The 19845-nt window shown below is 36.4% G+C and overlaps 6 protein-coding genes across 10 annotated transcripts; 2 read left to right on the top strand and 4 right to left on the bottom strand.

Annotated features, from left to right (window-relative positions):
* Positions 1-477: 477 nt before the first annotated feature.
* Positions 478-1927, top strand: LOC138141358 (dynein light chain Tctex-type protein 2B-like). 3 transcript variants are annotated; one of them, XM_069062081.1, is made up of 5 exons: positions 478-727; positions 788-1006; positions 1052-1185; positions 1241-1374; positions 1425-1927. In XM_069062081.1, exons 2-5 carry the CDS (start codon positions 825-827, stop codon positions 1470-1472), a joined length of 498 nt encoding a protein of 165 aa, XP_068918182.1. In that variant the 5' UTR covers positions 478-727; positions 788-824; the 3' UTR covers positions 1473-1927. The 3 variants fall into 3 exon arrangements, with proteins under 3 accessions (XP_068918182.1, XP_068918181.1, XP_068918180.1); XM_069062080.1 differs by having other exon boundaries at positions 479-727; positions 823-1006; XM_069062079.1 differs by having other exon boundaries at positions 480-727; positions 806-1006.
* LOC138141356 (parkin coregulated gene protein homolog) lies at positions 1616-4073 on the bottom strand. Its single transcript, XM_069062076.1, has 4 exons — positions 3741-4073; positions 3519-3690; positions 3321-3470; positions 1616-1832 (listed from the first exon to the last, which is right to left on the bottom strand). The coding sequence occupies exons 1-4, from the start codon at positions 3987-3989 to the stop codon at positions 1672-1674; spliced, it is 732 nt and encodes a 243-aa protein (XP_068918177.1). The 5' UTR covers positions 3990-4073; the 3' UTR covers positions 1616-1671.
* A 369-nt stretch (positions 4074-4442) lies between these two features.
* Positions 4443-5525, bottom strand: LOC138141357 (cytochrome b-c1 complex subunit Rieske, mitochondrial-like). The gene is made up of 2 exons (XM_069062078.1): positions 4934-5525; positions 4443-4886 (listed from the first exon to the last, which is right to left on the bottom strand). Exons 1-2 carry the CDS (start codon positions 5424-5426, stop codon positions 4573-4575), a joined length of 807 nt encoding a protein of 268 aa, XP_068918179.1. The 5' UTR covers positions 5427-5525; the 3' UTR covers positions 4443-4572.
* A 253-nt stretch (positions 5526-5778) lies between these two features.
* Positions 5779-11423, bottom strand: GlnRS (Glutaminyl-tRNA synthetase). Its single transcript, XM_069062071.1, has 12 exons — positions 11104-11423; positions 10652-11044; positions 10472-10601; positions 7977-8312; positions 7740-7927; positions 7161-7384; positions 6961-7100; positions 6739-6910; positions 6523-6685; positions 6247-6470; positions 6006-6195; positions 5779-5941 (listed from the first exon to the last, which is right to left on the bottom strand). The coding sequence occupies exons 1-12, from the start codon at positions 11224-11226 to the stop codon at positions 5894-5896; spliced, it is 2331 nt and encodes a 776-aa protein (XP_068918172.1). The 5' UTR covers positions 11227-11423; the 3' UTR covers positions 5779-5893.
* Positions 11424-12662: 1239 nt separating this feature from the next.
* Positions 12663-15752, top strand: LOC138141355 (bifunctional peptidase and arginyl-hydroxylase JMJD5-like). Of its 2 annotated transcripts, XM_069062074.1 has the most exons (4): positions 12663-13501; positions 13554-13771; positions 13819-13971; positions 14029-15752. In XM_069062074.1, exons 1-4 carry the CDS (start codon positions 12898-12900, stop codon positions 14284-14286), a joined length of 1233 nt encoding a protein of 410 aa, XP_068918175.1. In that variant the 5' UTR covers positions 12663-12897; the 3' UTR covers positions 14287-15752. The 2 variants fall into 2 exon arrangements, with proteins under 2 accessions (XP_068918175.1, XP_068918176.1); XM_069062075.1 differs by lacking the exon at positions 13554-13771 and having other exon boundaries at positions 12665-12973; positions 13826-13971.
* LOC138141354 (leukocyte receptor cluster member 8) lies at positions 14391-19828 on the bottom strand. 2 transcript variants are annotated; one of them, XM_069062073.1, is made up of 6 exons: positions 19616-19828; positions 17607-18681; positions 16883-17411; positions 16568-16766; positions 16301-16508; positions 14391-14933 (listed from the first exon to the last, which is right to left on the bottom strand). In XM_069062073.1, the coding sequence occupies exons 2-6, from the start codon at positions 18671-18673 to the stop codon at positions 14771-14773; spliced, it is 2166 nt and encodes a 721-aa protein (XP_068918174.1). In that variant the 5' UTR covers positions 18674-18681; positions 19616-19828; the 3' UTR covers positions 14391-14770. The 2 variants fall into 2 exon arrangements, with proteins under 2 accessions (XP_068918174.1, XP_068918173.1); XM_069062072.1 differs by having other exon boundaries at positions 16883-17414.
* Between the last annotated feature and the right edge of the window lie 17 nt (positions 19829-19845).

A 19845-nucleotide genomic window follows, 5' to 3' on the forward strand; every position in this document is an offset into this window, starting at 1 on the left:
TGGTACTTTTGTGCCCTTATTTGGTTTAAAAATATCGAAAAAATGCTGTTGCAAATGACAAGTGGTTTTTTGCAACTTGAGTCAACTTTATAATTTTAGTGCGGGGTAATCAAGAAGGACTGTTTAAGATGTGTTTAAGTTGGTCATATATCTAATACTAGTAGTATTACTAGTAGTACAGCGTGATCAAAAAGAACTGTTTGAGTTGGCAGTACTGATTTTTATTTTAAAATGGTATAACTGGAGTAACTTCCGGTTGTTGACGACTTCACACTGACAGTTGACAACTCAAGTTGTTTCTTACCGAGTTACATACATAACCTACAATTTTGTCGTTGTTGATTTCACGTCAAATATCTGTCAGAACACGTATCCGGTTGCAGTATTGCAAACAGCCGAATAACAAAATGCTCTTAATTATATTGCCAACTTAAACAGTCCTTTTTGATCACCCGGTATTAGATATATGAAGTTGGTGATGCTGAATTTTATTTTTAAATGGTATAAATGGAGTAACTTCCGGTTTTTATTTATGCAACATTTTAAAAATCATTCCCGCTTTACGTCATCTGTCAAAATTGTTAAATTGTAAAATGTGAGATTGTTGGTTAAGTTTGAAAATTTGAAAACAATCATTTAGACATTTTAATATTTTTTATAATTCGAAAAGAAGACAAAGTAGGGCAGTCCTATTGATTTGCGGCATTCAAACTTTGATCATTTCAAGGTAAGTTATTGATGATTCAAAATTGATTCACAACATTGTGTTGCCAAGGGGTAAAAAAAGTGTTTGCATGTTGATTAGTTAGAGAAACGTTTAAGCCATGGAAGTAGAAGAAGATGAAGACGCAAATGTGGAACCAACAGATGCAGTTTCTGCTGCCGGCACCGAATTAACGAAGCAAACCGAGAGTACATCCGTAGAAGGGATTGTTTTAGCACCCGCCAGCCATGAGACAATTCCAGCCATTCACTCATATCAGATCAAACCAGTTTTAGCAGACAAGTATAAGTTCATATGTTTTCTGTGTTAAATATCTAATTCAGATAGGTTTAAGGCTGGCACAGTTAAAGAAATCATAAGAAATGCACTCGGTGATAAATTAAGTGGAAAGGCGTACGAAGCAGATAAAGTCAAAAAATGGACTGTTGATCTAGCCAATGAAATAAGTTCCAAAGTTACCGGTAAACAAAGTTTTGATCAAGTCATTCATTTTTTTTTTATTTGAGTTATTTGCAGAATTAAAAATGAAGAGGTACAAACACATAGTTCAAGTAATTTTAGGTGAGCACAAAGGCGCGGGAGTGAAATCTGGTGTGCGTTGTTTGTGGGACTCGGAAACTGACGGATACACCAGTGAGATATTTTCAAATGTGAGTTATATTTTTTCTTATTTCAGGATAAAAATGTGGCTGTTTTTTAGGACACAATATTCTGTTTGGTTGTTGTATATGCAGTTTATTTATATTAAATATTTTAAAATTGATTTGTTGCTAATAACCATCCATCATAAAAATTAAAAATGGCTATTTTAATTGCAAAACATTTTGCTCATCAAACACCACTACATATTTTAATCATGTTTAAAGTGCGTATGAATTTAAACAAAACAACTCTAATGGGCAAGTTTTAATTGTTACTTTATAAATATGGTTGTGACATGAGATTCATTAATTCATCATGCAGGATTCATAAGTTGGTATGAGATATTTGATGTTAATGAAGGCGTCTTCTCCTCCGTACCTTTCTAATGTTTCTAACGTTTCATTGATTATATCAGCGAGATTTTCTCCTTTCATTTGGCTGTAGTCAATGCCGTCACCACAATTTACTAAAATAAAAAGACAAAGTTAATTGTAAATTCGTTGTAGACGAATGGAGGTGCCCGCTTAAGATGGTGCATCTAATAAATATTTGTAAATTTGCTGTATTTTTTTTTAACCAATCTGTACTGATCTAGGTTCAATAATACACCCCTGCCTTTATTGGCTTTATAATCTTTCGTTAGGTTTTCCACTGTCGTCACTGAACCAAATGTGCGTTCCGACATGCGCTAATTAAAGATGCAGTCCGACGATCAATGTTTCAGTAAATTTCAGTCAAGTTAAGTCAAACCAGATCAGGTGAAGCAAATTTTTAAAACATCTTTTTTTGTTTGTGTGACGTTAATAACCAAAATTGTAAATAAGTTTTAGTATTTTGATCATTGAACTACATCAAAGCTGTTTCCTACATTTTGTACATGACTTACTTGCTTAAATTCATCTGCTTGCAAATTGTGGGGCGAAGTCCAACTGTGATTGTGAAGCTTGTCATTGATCAACAATACCAATTCCAGTTTTGAACGACAGTTTAATCAATTGTTGCTTTGGGCGTTTACTTAATAATGCATAGCTTTATGGCGAACAAGTGATTAATTTTACCCGGCGCATCCACCATTGATAAAATACCCCCCATCGTATATGTAATATCTGCGAGTGAAGTCTGGAACTAGTTGGAATAAATTGAGTGTGCAATTTTTCTAAAAATCGGCCATATTTATTAATAATGCAAGGTGTCAAGTGATTGTCATTTTTCGATTGGTTTTTGTTTTCACGCTGTGACGTCAACGCACGTCATTTTTGTGACATTGACGTTATGAAAACCAGCGCAAACAACGGAAATAAATGAACTAAAAATAGTCAAAACAGATTTTTAAATTGGCATCGATTAACTTTTTGACTATATCCAAGTCGAAGTTTGAAATCTTGGAGAACATTGCGAAGGCAGTCTGGTCTTAACGGGAAACTTTATGGAATTCATTCCAGACTTTACACTCGCACTCGTGAAAGTAAATTTAATTGAAAAAAATCACTATAATCGTTGAACGAGATTATTTCTCATTCAGCTCCATAACTGTACCCGGTTGATTATAAAATTTTATTAGGTATTTTCAACGGTGAAGCAAAAAAATGGAGTCGGTATTTTCGACAAGCTTCTCAATTAGTTCTAAATTGTTAAAAGCAGATGTCCGTTAACAGAAAGCTTAAAATTGGTTAAATTTTAGAATTGCGGAAACTGTGCTACGAAATAGTTGGATACAGCCCCGATAGGTATTTTATGAAGGGGCTGAATTGTTTTTGACTTCAGATTTGATCTTTTTACATTTTTAAAATAACCATCAACAGAAATTTTGAAAATTATAAATTCATAATCTCATATAATACCTAAAAGTAAAAAAAAAACTGCGAAGCAACATTTAGAGGAGCTATATCATCAACTATTATTTTGAAAAATTAGTTTCGGATGAACATTATCACGAGTGAACAATGCACCTTACCATTTTTTTCCTTAAATAAATTTAGCACGGGCAGTATCTGGCGGTAGTAAGGCACAAGAGCTTCACCAATCATGTCACCCGACTTTACTAAATGCTGTAGCACCCTCAGCGTAGAGCACATCACCAATTTCTTTTTAGTATTGAGGGCATCTGCAAGAGAACTGACAATAAAAACGGACAAACCGCACAAACCACTACTTTTAATCGGAATAATTAACTGAGGTATGCACGGGAAGATTTTAGGACCACCGTACGTGAGCATATCGTGAATTCCTTGTTGAGCAAAGGCTTTGTAGGGATTTTCCGTTTCAGAAAGTCCCTCAAAGAACATGGGTAGATAGTGGTGATAATCCAACTTGTTGATGTCGGCCTACGATTAATTCGTTATTCGGTGATTGTTAAAACGTGCCAAACACTTGCCTTCCATGAAATTCTTTTTCCGTTGGCTTCCAGCGCTATCGGAAAGTCACCTCGTTTATAATTCGTCCTAAAATTTGTGGGTTTCGGGGGTTGCTCTTTCAACGCATTGCAGCGCGGGGGCGGTACGACGCACGTTCCTTTTTGCAAGGCCTGTATTGTAAACGCCGGTACCACTCTGCAACCCTTATGTTTGGGAGCTCCAGGTAATGGTCTTCGTAAACTTGCACGGAATTCTTTACCACTAACCATTGCCAACAAAAAGATTATGACAATTTTGATATTAATTACGAAAGTTGTTCTGGGAAACTGTTCGTTTGTTTTGTCAATACCCTGACGCAGTCTAGTTAGCATGTTGCTCTATCTCCCGACCAATCGAATTCAACTTCATGATTTCTCTATTTTCCGATTTGTTTTTCAAATGTATTACTTATTTCCTCAATAAAATACCAATACATGGGCGATGCCTTGAAGATGAAAAATGCGGTTTTATCTAAATTTATGCTGGATACAGCGTTTTTGAAAAACTTGTAGTTTAATGCGTAATATATTTTTTTAAAATAAAGTTTCGTGTTCAAAAGAAGAGCATGGGCGGAGTTAGAATTTACGCGGATATCACATAAGTTTAAACCCACGTGACATGTACTCTGTTTAATGAAGATGAAATTACCAATTAAACGATGTCAAGAAAACAAAACACGGTGGTAAAATTATGTTTTTATTTTTAATCAATATTTGGATGTACAGAGTCAGTGTTGTTTTGCAACTGTATAATTACAACTATGTTGTGTTTTGACAACTTCAATAAATTAAACAACATTCCATTTGAATTAAATTAACCTACTATAAGTGTACTTTCATCAGGGAATTCATAAAAGGGTACTTCTAGATTAAGAGGTGCAGGCCCTTTACGAATTCTCCCTGATGCATCGTAGTGAGAGCCGTGGCAAGGACAGTAGTAGCCACCCCAGTCACCAGCGTTGGCAATGGGTACACAACCCAAGTGGGTGCAGACGCCCAGAATGACCAACCATTCTGGTTTCTGCACTCGATCGTTGTCGTGTTGTGGGTCGCGCAAACTTGAAACATTCACGCCTTGTTCAGTCGCAATTTCCTCTGGTGTTCGGTGCCGAATGAACAAAGGCTTACCTGAAACTCATAGGTTAGGACAGTAAACGACTTCGTTCAAAATGTACCTCTCCATTTGAAGGTGACTGATTTTCCTTCTGGGATTTCTGCGAGCTTGATTTCGATCTTGGCTAAAGCCAACACGTCGGCCGTGGCGCTCATTGAAGTTATAAACTGAGTGACGAGAGCTTTGGCGGCGTACGCGCTGACAACTGTGCCCGCGCCAGCAACGAGATAAGTGAAATTCTTTCTGTTGTCCTCAGAATCGGTGTTTTTCGCTGACGGCGATTTGACGGAATCGCGGCGATATTGCGACCAGTCTGGGACGTTTATGTCTGTGTGGGCCCACCTGACTTGGGTCGACACGGCGGGGCCGCTGGTAATTTGCACGTTGCCGAGGGGTAGCGATTTGCTCAGAGTGAAACTGGTCAGACACAGTTGTGGTGTTGGGGTCACCCATTTTGTCGGTATGACTGCATTGGGGTGCAAGGGTTTGATGTTGTTACTCACAACTTGATTCGCCGCTTTTAAGTATGAGGACACGTTCGTTGGCTTCAGCATATTTCTGTTTGTTAAATAATTGACGTTATGCAACAAAATTTTTTAGGTGACACTTTTGACAAGTGCTTACCGACCGTTCGACAAACATAAAGGACCAAAAGTTACTAAAAATAAAAATTAACCCAACTAAAATCCGTCAACGATGCGTCATATGCGTCAAGATTCAACACGCCATCTACGTTATTCTTCCGTCATTTTCTCATATTTAAATATTTGGGAAAATTCTTTTATGGATGGTAATTGATAAGGAATAATCTCTCATCCACAAATTACTACGTTGTCCGAGAAAAAAAAACCATCACCTCCAACACCTTGAACTTTTTTTCAATTAAAAAAAATTATAAATCGAGAATTATCTGTTGGCAAAAGTTTATTTGTTAGCAAAATTGGAAAATTCCACTATTATTAGATAAAAATAAATTATTACATTTTCAACACACAAAAAAACCTGTTCCGCTTAATTCATTTTATTTTCCGGCATCCTCTTTAAGGCCCACAGTTTGGTTGAATATTAACTGAAGTGAAAAGGTTTCATTAAATAAGATGGTTTATATTAACAAGAACACGTTTCACACAAACCTTTTCTGCACTTGTGTCTGGATCCACAGAGAAAAATCCATTTCTTTCAAACTGGAATTTATCAAAAATTTTCGCACTTTTCAAAGTCTTATCGGCAAAACTTTCCAATATTTTGAGAGAGTCTCTATTGCAGTCGGTAACAAATCCACCTGGGACCTCAACAGGATCCTCTGGATTTTTATGTTTAAAACTAAAATTATACAATAGCATATTTTCACCATTTTGTGCGCCATTTACTTACAGCGAAGAATAAAGCCTGATTTCAATCTTCACAGGCTCACTAACCCAATGAATAAACGCTTTAGGTTTACTGGAGACCTTATCAACTTCGGTACACGTGCATATGACACCCGTTACGTTACCTGCCAAGTCTTTTTTTATTTCTTTTACCTGTAGAACGTAACCTGCGTGACGCAAGCCGACAGCTTGAGTTTTTGTTAATCTTCGGTAGTTTTTGTTTCCATCCTTGACAAAAATACGATTGAAAAGAACAAAATTTCAGCCGAACGCGACATACCTCTAGAAAATCGCTCTTCTCTATGTAAATTTTTTGACCAAATGTTACAGTGTGGCTTCCCAGTTCCGGTTTGTTGGGGAAATTCGGAACAGAAATTTCGATCGGTTTTGGAGATGGAAAATTTGCGATTGTAATTTCCAAAGGTTCTAACACCACCATACGTCTAAAAAATCGTAAATGTATTGCTAGACTGATATTTCCCTATCAATTGTTAACCTCGGGGCGGTGTTATTAAGATAATCTCTCACGTAAGCTTCCAACATGGACGGATCTACAGTACTTTGAGCTCCAGTCACACCCAATTGAGCACAAAAATTGTTAATCGCCTCAGCAGGGAAGCCCCTCCTTCTGAGGGCAGTCAGCGTAAACAACCTCGGGTCATCCCAGTCTAAAATTTGACATTTGAAGTACTACTTCAAACATGTTTCGATCCGGTACCTTTGACGATTCCCTCATCGATGAGTTTTGCAATTTTTCTTTTAGATACTACAGTGTAATTAACGTTCAGTCTGCCGTATTCCCACTGAACGGGGCAATAAATATTTAAGGCATTGCACAGCCAATAGTAACTTGATCTCCTACCAAAGCAAACATTTATTTAATTCAACTGGAGCGATTTCATTTGCAATTAAAATTACCTTGACTGAAACTCCTTGGTACAGAGCGAATGCGTGATGTTTTCGATACTATCACACAAACAGTGAGTATAATCGTACGTTGGATAAATACACCATTTACTGCCGGTGCGATGGTGGGGCGTAAACCGTATCCTGTACGCAACAGGATCCAGCTTTCCTTCCTCCAAAGTTAATTTCATTCGCACAGTTGCCGCACCTTCGTCAATTTTACCGTTTTTCATATCCTTAAAAAACAGTACTTGTTCAAAAATAATTCCGAGTAAGTACCAAGAAGTATTTACTGATAATTATTACATTGACAACCTTTGTTACAACTGTTATCTTTTTGTTTGTTATTACACTTGGATGATGAAACAATATTACTAGGCAAATCATGTTGCATCTCATTGCACCATAAAAGGGGTCTTTTACAAGACAACATCATTACAATATGAAAATAGTATATTATTGTGATCAAGTAAAGGTTTTTATTCATGAAAATGAAGGTTGATGCACTAGTCAAAGGCGAGTGCATGAAATAATTTGAGTGAATAAATATATTCAATAAACAATAAAAAAAAATTGTTTGAATGTATATACCTGAAACAATTGCAAGTTTTCTGCAATTGGCCTGTCTCTCCATGGTGAGGGTTGGGGATTAAATCCCTTCATTTCATCGGCAGTTTGATGGCAAACATAAGCCAATCCAGACTTGATCAGCTGGACTGCCCATTCATATAACTGATCAAAATAATCAGAAGAATGGGTGATTTTATATGGTTTGTACCCTAAGCACGTGACAATTAAATCAAATTAAAAGACTCTAATGTTATTTACCTAACCAACACACCATATCTTTGATACCAGTAAAAAATTTCTCTTCCTCTTTTTCTGGGTTGGTATCATCATACCTCAAGTAACAAACACCACTGTTGGCAGCTGCATACCCAAAGTTTATATTGATTGCTTTAGCATGACCAATGTGTAAAATTCCGTTGGGTTCAGGAGGAAATCTTGTCTGAACCTTTCCCCCCGTTACTTTTAAGTGTTCTTTCAACAGTTGTTCTGTGTTTTTTGTTATGACATAACCATCTGTTTTGTAATTTTCACCTGGTGCATGAAAATTAATTTTTTTCATCACATCTACTATTGTCAAGCTTGTATTAACAGGTTCTAGAACAAATGGTGTCTTCATTTTAAGAATCATGGAACATATAAACACCGTTCACATTGTTTTGGCATTATGGTGGCCATGATTTATTTTTTTTAACGTTGAACACATTGATTGGTTTCCATCACTAAAGTGCTTGACATGCGGACATACCAAATTGTACATAACGTGCAAAATGATTGTGGCCAAGTATGGCAACTATGTACGAACATTTATGTGGCAACTGTGTGGGTAGGGTAGAGTTGATATTTCTTTGACAGTTCATAGACGCGCAATTTTGAAAACTGTCAAATCAATGTGTAATGATCACGGCCTCCTAGATTCATAAGAGACTCGTCTCTTATCCGGCCTGCCGCATTCGTAGTTCAAAGCATTATTTTTGTTTTATAGGGTGCGCCACAATACGGGGCTTATGTGTTGTACTGGTTGCCTGCCTTGCAGGAAATTATTGTTTTATAGGCGTGTTTTCAAGTTTTAACGCACATACATCTGACACTTTTTCAAAATCTCAAAACATTTTTTATGAACGGTAGACAACTTTCCTTTTTCTTATTTTTTTTTATTTGTCTGTGAGTGCAAGTTACAAAAATTTACAATGACAGGAAGCTCTAATTTTTAAATAAGTGTCTCACTCACATTTTACCACGAAGAGGACAATGAATTAGTGGATTTCCCGAAAGATATGATGCCAAGATATTCTTCAAAACAAAATTTATATTTTCCTTGGGAATGCTTGGTAGAATTTCTACTATTATTGAAATTATTGTAAATTGTATAGTTTGCGAACGAGAAATTGGAATTTTAGCTTCTTCACTTGCAATGGGTTTAGGGTAGATTATAAAAATGAAGATTTACGATAGTGGTAAGTTTATCTACCTGCTAGTTACTAAAAAGGGATGCCGAATATCGGCTAACTGCAGATTGTCTGTCCCTCCTGGAATGAACTGCTCATAGTAGTAAATCTTCATGATTATCTATAATCAATAATGTTTAGCCTACCCATGGAGGTAGTATTAATACTAGGTCCATGAGCCTACCCAAAACCCATTGCAAGTGAAGAAGCTAAAATTCCAATTTCTCATTCCCAAACTATACTAGACCCACAAATTGATCATTGGGGTAACTTAGCCTTCCTCTATCTTAGTAATAAATTAATTCCAGTAAAGGGATTTTCTTTTTCGAATTTGAATCTTGTAAATGTGGCAAGCAATAATCACATCCATGGACTGCCTCCGTTATTTTCATAATTAAGTAGCCACATAAAAAAGCTGTTGCCGCCGTCTCAATTTGAAAATTGGTACTTGCTGAATAAGTAAAAGAAGACAATTTTTCTAGTTTTTCCACAGAACTATCTTGCAAGGTGACTGAAATATTTACATTGGTCCTTAAATTTTGGAATCTTGGTAAAATTTTACTACTTGCATATTCTGGGGCACTCATGATATTACCAGTATGATCTCTCAGTCCTATCTTCCGTGCCGCTTTTAAAGTGATATCATTGGGTAGATTAGGATAAGAAATGTTAACTTTATGTCGTGAACTAATACATTTTTTCTTTGTTTGTGGCATTTTTTAAAGTTTCGACTGCACTTAGTTTTTCAAATTGACAATTTATTATATAAAATGTCATTCTTCATACGTATTTTTAGTTGCATATACTAATATATGGGTCACATTAAAGTAGCTAGATGGACATACTATACGGGGAATTTTCAAAAACAGACATTTATCGAATGCGACAGGCCGGATAAGAGACGAGTCTCTTATGAATCTAGGAGGCCGTGGTAATGATATCAAAAAAATCAAATGCACGCTTATGAAATGTCATACAAATGACAACTCTACCTCAGCCACACAGTTGCCACATAAATTTTCGTACATAGTTGCCATACTTGGCCACAATCATTTTGAATCACCCAATATTCTCCTATCACAAACTAGTAAAACTGACAACAATGCACTAGGCATTGACGCTAATTAAAACCTCAAACTTAGAAAATCATAACCTAATTCAACAGACAGCTTTACTACAAAATTAAATGCAAAATTTCCATGGCCTTCCATTACGCCAAAACAACGTGAATGCTGTTTATTTCCACTTTTTCATGAAAATATGAAAGTTTGGGATCAAAAGTTGATTAAAAAAAATAAACATTTATACCTGTGCCAATTCCATTTGTCACTTTTTCTTCTTGTTTTGGCTTGGCTGGTGCTGTACTTTTAGATTTTTTATCACTTTTCTGCACCGGTGCCAAATCCTCTTCAGTTTTAGGCCCAAGTAAATCAAATATCTAAAAAAAATGAATGAAAATAGTGCCATCATCTCAGACTACAACATTACCTGCACATCAATTTCACTTTTTATGGCTTTGCCATCAGCCCACGGCAACTTGCCTCTAACTTTCTGCATCAGAGGTCCTGCATTGAACCTGTACCTCTTTTCAAGCAATTCTTTTTCACACTCTTTGATCAGGTCTTCCACAACAGCTTCAATTTCTTCTGGTGTCACTACAACACCTACCCCACAAAACCTATCCAGTTCACTCAAATCTACATTGTTAATGTGGGCCAAAGTGTATTCAATGGCTTTCTCAACACGGACAGTGGTGTCTAATTTTCTTGTAACAATATGTTTTACAATTAATGGGATATGGTGACTGATTTGCGGTTTTAACTTCGTCGCTAAATGGTACAACAAAATGCCGGTACCGTCGGGAAGAACGACTTCACGAATCTAATTAAGATCCGGACGATGTAAATCGTTATTTTTGATCAAACTGGAATTGTACGTACCTCGTGCAATATTGTTGATAAAGTTTGAGTAAGAGCAACATTTTTTAAGGTTTCTTTCGCTTTCTGCTCACTTAAACCTAAGATATTAACCAACTGATTTGTTACTTGTTCGTTTTGAACCATCTTTCGAGCACACTTTATCTCTGACACTTTTATTGTAGCTCTTTGTTGCAGTACACGTCAGATAAAAAAACTGAACGTTCGAAAAGTGAATCCTTCTCGGATGATTTAACAACGTGAACTTTTACGAAATGTAACATAACCTTTTCACGACACGACCACAAAGTACATAAAATAGAAATACAACAATGTTAAGAGTTGGGGTAAAGGGTATATGGCGCTATCTGGTGGTTGATCAATGCAACACATGAATTCGTTTCACGGCTGTGATTCGTTTATAATGTCGTCAAAATTTCATGTATTCGGATTAATTGTTAAATTTTGTATAATTTATCGACAATATTTTATGTGCTTAAGTTAATGTTTAGAATTTATATTTTTTATATCGTCAACATTTTTATGAACTTGAGTTAATGCGTGGGATTTTATTTTAACCCCGACGAAGTCAAGAGCATGCAGCTGGGGTGATTAACTATCGAGCCCCAGCTGGGTCGTAAATGTCATAATTATCACACTTCTGCATTTTAAAACTGTTTAGTTTTAGTTTTTGGAAGCATTCTGTAACACACCGCCGAATAATAAAGAGCTGATTTTGATGTTTAACGTTTTCTTTCGTTTAAAATATAATTATTTCCCTATAATAAATTGGCCTGTCGCATTCAGTAGGCCAGCGCAAAAAAAAAAGTCAAAAAATCAGTGATGGCCGACCAAGACACAAATTTGTTATTAGGAGTTAAATACCACAGATAATTAAATTATAGTTTAATACAGATAATTAAACTATAGTTTAATTGTCTGTGCTAAATACCCAATGACTATCAATGATTGAAAATTATTCTGTTATGTTTATAACACATTTGAAATCTTTAGTTGGCACGAGAAAATTTGCACTGCCAATTGTATCAGTGTTGCCAATCCACTATTTTGCTTCAATCATTTATATAGTCTTTGCCAAAGCCAAATAACCACCAACACTGCATTCTACCCAAAAAATCAACCGGCAACGTTGTACACTTAGATTTGATTGGTCTAGCACCCTAGTAATATCACAATTGCCATTATACACTTAGTGTAATTTTGTTTTCACCAACATAATTCAACAGGTGGTGGTTATTTGGGTTTGGCACGGCCTATAGTCACTCGGTGTACGTTATCTCTGCTCGGTGACTCGGTACAAGTTTGGTCATATTATCCGTTCACGATTATTTCAAATTCGGACTGTCTATGAAAATCTGACATTTTAGTTGGCAATGTTGTGATTTGGCATAATAAATCTATTTTAGGTTATAATTGAATTACATTAAATCAATTAGGGAATTGACAACAAGACGAATATTTAATAACGAAACGTCATATGACAGGACCTGACGCCAATCTAACAAAAAAATATCATGGCCTCCTGCGTGTTTAAAACAATCGTGAACGGCATATACGGTCATAGTCCTGATGCCAAGGTTTGTTCCTGATGCCACCTCCTGACCAACATCAATGTTACCAACTCTGTGAATCACAAATTGTGCACGCGTGCACAATCTGTCACTTGTCACTCTTCTCAGTTATATTTTCTAACCTTATAAGTTATAACATAAAATACAGTACTACTAAAACTAATTGCCCCAATAAGCGAAATATGAAGTTTTAAAAGTGCCTGTATTATTGTGTTTTTTGGACAGTATGGAACACAACAGCTTAATTAATAATTTATTATCGTTTGTGGAAGATGAGGATGAATTGCGCGATTCTGTAAAAGGTATTAATGAGTGTGTTAATAAAACTTTCCAGGTTTGCTGGAATACGTGTAATAACTTAAACGAGAAAACTAGCCGAGTATTTGAAATTGAAAGTGTCTTGGATTATTTATATGACGAGTTGAATACAGGCCACTGGAGTGAAGTGCCTTTAAAAGTTAGGAAAGCGTTCACTGCTGCGAGTTTCGCCAAGACAATAATTATTTTGAAAACTACAATGACCTGTACACACTGCATTATAGAGGAGTGCCTAAAAACTTTAGATATGGGAATTTTATTGGGTGCCCCTTTAGAAAATAATTCAGATGTATTAACAAACTGTGCCACTTTTTTGTCAAAACAATTAAACAACACGCCCAACTGCGAAAGTACCCAAAAAATTGAAACAACCATGAAGGTCAAAAGTAGAAGCCAATATTTCGATAATTTTGAAAATTTAAAGGGCGTCACAGTTGACACTCTCAGTTGCCCCTCACTAGAGACATTTAACAATAAATACTTTAGTAAAAAGGTACCCCTAAAACTGCAAGGTATGTGCAAATTCCAACAAGATGTTCATATTCAATATGATAACATTTTCAGACTGCGTATCTCATTGGCCTGCACTCACAAAATGGCCTGATGTAACTTATTTATTAAAAATTGCTGGCGATCGTACTGTACCAGTAGAAATTGGCTCCCACTATGCTGACGAGAACTGGCGTCAAAAGCTAATGACGCTCAAAGATTTTATAAAAAACTACTTCCTTGGAGAATCTGACAGTATAGGGTACTTGGCGCAACATAATTTGTTTAACCAGGTTCAAATTTGTTAAGTTCTTTAATTTTTTTTAATATTAAAGTATAGATTCCAGAGTTGCGGGAAGACATTTATGTCCCAGAGTACTGCAGCCTGAGCGATATGGACGAAGACGGCGAACCGGATGTCAACGCGTGGTTTGGACCTGCAAACACGGTCTCACCTTTGCACCATGACCCAAAAAATAACGTTCTAGTTCAGGTGTGAATAATTTAACCCAGAGTTGTAAACTTTGTGTACTTATTCGTTCCTTTTTAGGTTTTCGGTACGAAGCAACTAATATTGTATGCCCCAAGTGACAGCTCATATCTGTACCCCCATGAAAGCAACTTGCTATCAAATACTGCGCAGGTGGATCCTTTTAAACCAGACGCAGAAAAGTATCCCAATTTTGCAAAAGCGAACGCGTACAAGTGCATACTGGAGCCAGGAGAAATGTTGTACATCCCACCAAAATGGTGGCATCACGTGACAGCTCTAGACAAGAGCTTTTCAGTCAGCTTCTGGTGGAATTGAATTTTTCGTAATTTTTGTATTTTTAAACATGAAATAAACTATTTGCAACGTTAAATTCGTTCTTGCAACCCACACGAAGTAGACGATCAAAAATAACCAACACGTAAATTGTTAAGCGGTTTTAATATTATCTAAAAATGATTATATACATTATGTACATAATATGTTCGTATTTGTTTTTCTTGGAAACCATCGTATCTTCAAGGAACCACCGTTGCACACTCACGCCGCAGAAATGGCAACCACTGTAGAAGACTTAAACAATGGAACTCCAGTTAACGTTCGTTTGTAATTGTAACAAATGAGAAAAACTGGTCGCAGACAACTTGTATCTGAATTAATATGAAGACTTGGACAACCTTTTGTGACTTATTTCGTAGAACATCGGAAATCGAGAGGACAATGTGGCACGAACGAACTTGTCTGCGTCAAGAAGGCAAGATGAAGATCAACCACACCCTTAACAAGGAATAATCGGACAATTTCATATATTTGGAAGCGAGGCCATGCTAGTTTTACAATCGACATGACTCTTGGTAACATCCGTGAAGGTCAAATTGAATGGTTCAAGAAATTTTAAAGTCTCCTCCAGCGCCGGGAATGCCAACTCTTGTTGGATAAAGTTCACTGATATGCTTTGACGATAGCTAAACAAAAAAAATTTGTTAGATTACACAATTTAGAAACAGTGTCGATTTTAGTGAAAAAGTGATTCCATAATTGCACAAAAAAATAAGGAAAATTAAAAACACGTTTCAGGGAATCACTAAAACACTTTCAACAATACATATAAAATTCAATTTTGTATACCTACAACCCTTAAAGCGTCTTAAATTTTTGAGTACACACTGACTTTAGAAATTGGATTTTGCAAGCCTAAAAATGTTTGAAAACTAAACTGTGACGGTCAATTCGATTTTTAAGTATATTTTCAATAATCGGTGAAGTGATAAAAATCCCAGCAGCAATTCAGTAATAATTTAAACAAATTAACGTGGATTAGTATTTGAACATACTAATTTTTTGATCCACTCAAACAATATTTACTTCTCGTCGTCCACTGAACTAAGTAAATTTAAGAGACGTTCTTTTATGCGTCTACAATTGTTACGCAACCGTATTTCGGCGTGTCTGTAAAAGATTTTGACAAAAAATAAATTTTGTTTGGGCATTTAAAACTTGACATTTTCTAAATGAACATCTAAAGCAACTAAATTCACTGAAGCAGGCAAAATGTTTTCAGACACAGAAAGCAAAAATAAATAAATATTCCTTTAAGAACATTCAAGGTGTTAAAAAAATAATTTATAAACAGTTTTAATTCCTTGTCGCTGCAACGACAGCATCTGCAATGGAGGTTTCAAATTTTAGGATAAACTAATACTTTCTAAATTGCTTATCTTCAAGCGATATAACAAAAGTTTCACTTGAAATTAAACAATGTAATTCAAACTGCCTTTTTAAAATATTTTTTTGGTTAATGTTTTACCAAGAGTGTTGAGCAATATCCATTTTATAAGACTGTAATGAGCACAAGGTTTCATTATTTGTTTTGTTGCACTTTTTCACCGACCGACGAACGTTCGTCGTAAAGCACACAACTCGAGGTTAAGCGAATGAACTTTTTCTTTCTTTAAACTGTCAAAAATCATGCAAGTGCTTTGAATATCAAACAAGAAACAACATGAATCTCAAACATTAGTCAAAGCGAGAAACTAAATTTTACATGTGTTAAACCTCTTTTGAGCAACAAGTGGAAAACATAGAGAAATAAAAAATAAATAAAAAGCAGGTCCAGCAACATCCGGTGGTACCTGATTTTCGCCCAACAGCGCAGATTTGATTGTTAATGAACGTTTTACGCTTTTATTCCATTTAGTTTTAACGATATAAATATTTTTAAATGACCTCTTGAAAATCATGGTACCTTGTACAAAGTTTCCATTAGTTTATCCCAAAGTGCTGTTGAAACGCCTTGCAAAATACTGTTACTGAATAACGGAATTATACCTACCTTTTGATGATACACTTTAAATACTGTTTTCGCTCGCGTTCAATAAACCAATCGACCAAGAACCCCGCCATCAAAGGTGCCCGAAGGTACAGCTGAAAAAACCTGTGAAAATTTCCCAAAAACCACGCCGACCGTAATTTTAACGCGAAATTAATACACTCGTTACACTTTTCTTCTTTAGAGAGACTCTTCATTATCGTCATTATATCTGCAATTAAAAACGTTATAAGCAAACGACTCCAATTTACTTTTCAAAATCGCACTTACCAAGAGTATTTTTTGTAAAAATATAGTAGAGTATCCTGTATCCGGTGAACTCGTTCTTGTTTCCGCCGCCCACATCAGCGTACAACATCTTGAGTTGCGTCTGACACTGGTTGAACTCTTCATGATCACCCTTTTCTAAAGCAATTCTAGCGTGAGTTTCGTAAACCTCCACTGTAAAATCGTTTCTTACGCCTTGAACCTGGAATTAAAACAAAAATTAATAAATAGTACGACACATCACGACATTTAATGAATACAAATTGTAATCTGGATTTGATTAGTTTTGTATCTACAAATTGAAAAAAATATACTCACTGTAAGATCCTGTCTGATAGACTTGAGCTGATCACATGTATAGTAATAGTCGGGTTTCTGTTTCCATCTATTCTTGACGTTCTGCAATGACAATTTGAGAACTTCAACTGGACGTACTTCACATGCTTCTGGGGCTTTAGTCAGTCGAAGGAAGGACTTTTCCAAGTCTTGACACGTGCCCACTATGTGAAATCCTGTCCAGTCAAAGTCTGTGATACTGTCCTCATACTTATCACTCATGAAAATATTCTTGCTATTTGTTGTCAACCCGTTAACTTCTTTGTGTTTTGTAACGTTGTTGAATCGTGCCGCTCGTTGCAGCAACAACTCGGAATTTTCCTCGAGTTCTGAACCGAACGTCGACAAAAGATGAGCTTTCTTCTCTTTCATTTTCTGTTTCTTCATCTGTTTGTTAGTAAATTTGTTCTTGGTTGGGCCCAATCTGTTGGCCAGTTTATTCTTCATTTTGTTGTTCTTGTTCGATTTCACCAAAGGTTTGAATTCCTCCTCGCTGCTGACACTGGAGCTGCTACTGCAATAAAAAAAAAGTTTAATACACCATATTATATTATGGTTCTTGCAGTATTTTGTTTATCCTACATGAAAATTTTGACGTGCCCCACAAAATCTACGTATATCGAGAGTTATAATAACCGCATTTAATTCAAATCATGCAGTTTCTTTTAAGCGGAATAAAAAATTTATCTCTTCAAAGAAACATTACCTTGAAGATCGATGGCGCCGTGGGCTTCTGGAGCGCGACCTTGACTTCTTTCGCGCCGGAGACCTGGACCTAGACCTAGAAGACGACCTGCTGGTACCTCGCAGCGTGGACGCTCTAGCGCCCAGCCGCGCACCCATCGCAGGCGACAATCCTTTCTTCGGAGCATTCTGGAATTGGGCCAGCTGTCCCGGGACAGTTTTCGGGACCAGAGACGGTCTTTCACTGTGTATATTTGGCAGCGGTTCTTTGCTCCAATCTTTGGTGTGAAGCTGTCCTATCTGGTACGCGTGAGTGATTTTCCCCTTCAAAATGATCTCCACTTGATTCTTGTCAATGTTCGTTTTGCACTTGGCGTAACAACGGTTGACGTAATCTTTGAGACTGGGGGGCCATTCGTCGGTGGGATTGTTGGACGCGACCGGCACTGCTGGTTTTTCTGGTGTTTGTGGCGGTGGCGGCGGCTTGCTAGTGTCTGGAAGTGGCGGTAACGGGGGTGAGGGAGGCATCGTTTCCGGTGGCGGTGCCGGCTTGGGGATGTTTTGCTCGGGGGGCGGTAGAGGGGGCAATGCGAAACTGTTGTTTTGGTTCTGTAAATTATTCAACTGGTTGTTGCGGTTACGTTTGCGTTTTTTCTTCGCCGCACCGCTGGTCAAAGAGTTGTTTTGTTGCAAGTTGCCGTTTGGCCGTTTGCCGGGGAGATTGAACCTAAAGGAGTTCATCTGTTTGGGGGTATTTAGGAGAGGTGGTTTTGAGATGTGTGGGGAACTGTTGATGTTTGGTAATGAAGGCCCTGGAGGAAGAGGTGGCACGAACTTGTTACTGTTTTCTGACTTGTTTTCCATCATTTGTTGTTGCACCTGGTGGTAAATCGCCGTTTGATACGCAGGATAACTATTCATCACGTAAAACGGGTAGTAAGTGGTACCCGTCATGTCGTAATTATACATTGGATAGCAACTCGTCCATTGTGATTGTTGTTGCTGCTGTTGTTGAGTTGTCTGAACATCGCTTCCAACTGCCCCTGCTGTCGACGCAGGAGCAGTCGATACTGCTGTTTTCTCCTCCATCCTGAAATCTACACAAAACTGTCACTTGCACCATAGACCATATTTTAATATTTTTTTCCAAGTAAACTCGGTACAGGTTGCAAAGACACACTTGTCATTTGCAACAGCGTTTTTTTCAGATTTCTGAACCAAATAAAAGCACAAAGGGACCAGAAAATCATAGTTTGGGTTGAATATTTTCCATATAAGTACAGTTTTAAAGTAATTTCAAATGACTAATGCCATAAAAGTGCTGTTGCAAATGACAAGTGTGTCTTTGCAACCTGTACCGAGTTTACATACTATGGATAACTATTTCAAAAATTATAAATGAATTAATAGAACAATAATTGTTATTGTTATTGAAAAATACAAAAGATAAGAATTTTAACAATGACAATGTAATAACGTTAATTTCAAATATCAAGGATCATCTACACTCTACAGCAATCAGTGCAGCCGTTATAATTGTGTACTCATTATCAAAACTATGCAATTTAAAAAGTGAAATGTCTGTCAAAATTTAAAAGTATTACATAGCCTTGAATGGTTTACTCTGGTTCCTATTAAGGAATATGTAACCTGTTTTATAGGATTACAGTAATCCAGTGAGAAATTCTTGTACTCTATAGGCAATTCAAATGAACTTAAGACTACTGGATTTAACAAATGGCAATTTGGATTGTTTCTTAAATTAATTACATAAATCAATGTGCTAGCTAGACTGATTTAATAGAAACAGTCACAGACTCATCAATAAATTAAAAATTAACCCTTGTTCAGTTTAGGAAGAAATTAAAGTCTTAAATCAATGAATCATCGATTAATGTGAATGATTAAATACGGGAACATTTTCAGATGGAGCGCACTTGTGCAAATCAAAACAGTAAAATAATCTTAATTTGTGATTGAAATCCCGTTACAACAACCAGTGGCCATTTTGTAAAGTTGCATTGAACTCACCAATAAAATAAAAGGAATCCGGTTGCTTCTTATTGAGTAGAAATTAATCTGTAAATAAATTATGGGAAAAGTACAAGAAGAGTACAAATATTCTACACCTAGTTGCGATTACAAATATAAATTAATGCACCGTGAACAAGCAAGTCCATTATTTTTGATCACAAGCACTAAAAACGTTGACAGTAGACAAATGACATTTATGTGATTTTTGTTGGGTGTTCGATGCTGTT

Source organism: Tenebrio molitor, chromosome 1 (genome assembly GCF_963966145.1).
Source record: "Tenebrio molitor chromosome 1, icTenMoli1.1, whole genome shotgun sequence".
Classification (NCBI taxonomy): Eukaryota; Metazoa; Arthropoda; class Insecta; order Coleoptera; family Tenebrionidae; genus Tenebrio; species Tenebrio molitor.

Bases quoted from the DNA above. Each gene is read 5' to 3' on its own strand.
- LOC138141357 (XM_069062078.1), bottom strand. From the start codon at position 5,426: ATGCTGAAGCCAACGAACGTGTCCTCATACTTAAAAGCGGCGAATCAA. The intron at 4,887-4,933 runs GTACATTTTGAA...TATGAGTTTCAG, and splicing joins AGTCACCTTCAAATGGAGAG to GTAAGCCTTTGTTCATTCGG.
- LOC138141356 (XM_069062076.1), bottom strand. From the start codon at position 3,989: ATGGTTAGTGGTAAAGAATTCCGTGCAAGTTTACGAAGACCATTACCT. The intron at 3,691-3,740 runs GCAAGTGTTTGG...AATTAATCGTAG, and splicing joins GAAAAAGAATTTCATGGAAG to GCCGACATCAACAAGTTGGA. The intron at 1,833-3,320 runs GTAAGGTGCATT...TTTTTATTTTAG, and splicing joins TTTATTTAAGGAAAAAAATG to TAAATTGTGGTGACGGCATT.
- LOC138141358 (XM_069062081.1), top strand. From the start codon at position 825: ATGGAAGTAGAAGAAGATGAAGACGCAAATGTGGAACCAACAGATGCA. The intron at 1,186-1,240 runs GTAAACAAAGTT...AGTTATTTGCAG, and splicing joins AATAAGTTCCAAAGTTACCG to AATTAAAAATGAAGAGGTAC. The intron at 1,375-1,424 runs GTGAGTTATATT...GCTGTTTTTTAG, and splicing joins CCAGTGAGATATTTTCAAAT to GACACAATATTCTGTTTGGT.
- GlnRS (XM_069062071.1), bottom strand. From the start codon at position 11,226: ATGGTTCAAAACGAACAAGTAACAAATCAGTTGGTTAATATCTTAGGT. The intron at 8,313-10,471 runs GTATAAATGTTT...CATTTGTTCTAG, and splicing joins GACAAATGGAATTGGCACAG to AACCTGTTAATACAAGCTTG. The intron at 6,196-6,246 runs GTAAGTAAATGG...GTATAATTTTAG, and splicing joins ATCAGGCTTTATTCTTCGCT to TTTTAAACATAAAAATCCAG.
- LOC138141354 (XM_069062072.1), bottom strand. From the start codon at position 18,673: ATGGAGGAGAAAACAGCAGTATCGACTGCTCCTGCGTCGACAGCAGGG. The intron at 17,415-17,606 runs GTAATGTTTCTT...TTTTTATTGCAG, and splicing joins CGGCGCCATCGATCTTCAAG to TAGCAGCTCCAGTGTCAGCA. The intron at 14,934-16,300 runs GTAGGTATAATT...TTTTTTGTTTAG, and splicing joins TTAAAGTGTATCATCAAAAG to CTATCGTCAAAGCATATCAG.
- LOC138141355 (XM_069062074.1), top strand. From the start codon at position 12,898: ATGGAACACAACAGCTTAATTAATAATTTATTATCGTTTGTGGAAGAT. The intron at 13,772-13,818 runs GTTCAAATTTGT...ATTAAAGTATAG, and splicing joins AACATAATTTGTTTAACCAG to ATTCCAGAGTTGCGGGAAGA. The intron at 13,972-14,028 runs GTGTGAATAATT...GTTCCTTTTTAG, and splicing joins AAAATAACGTTCTAGTTCAG to GTTTTCGGTACGAAGCAACT.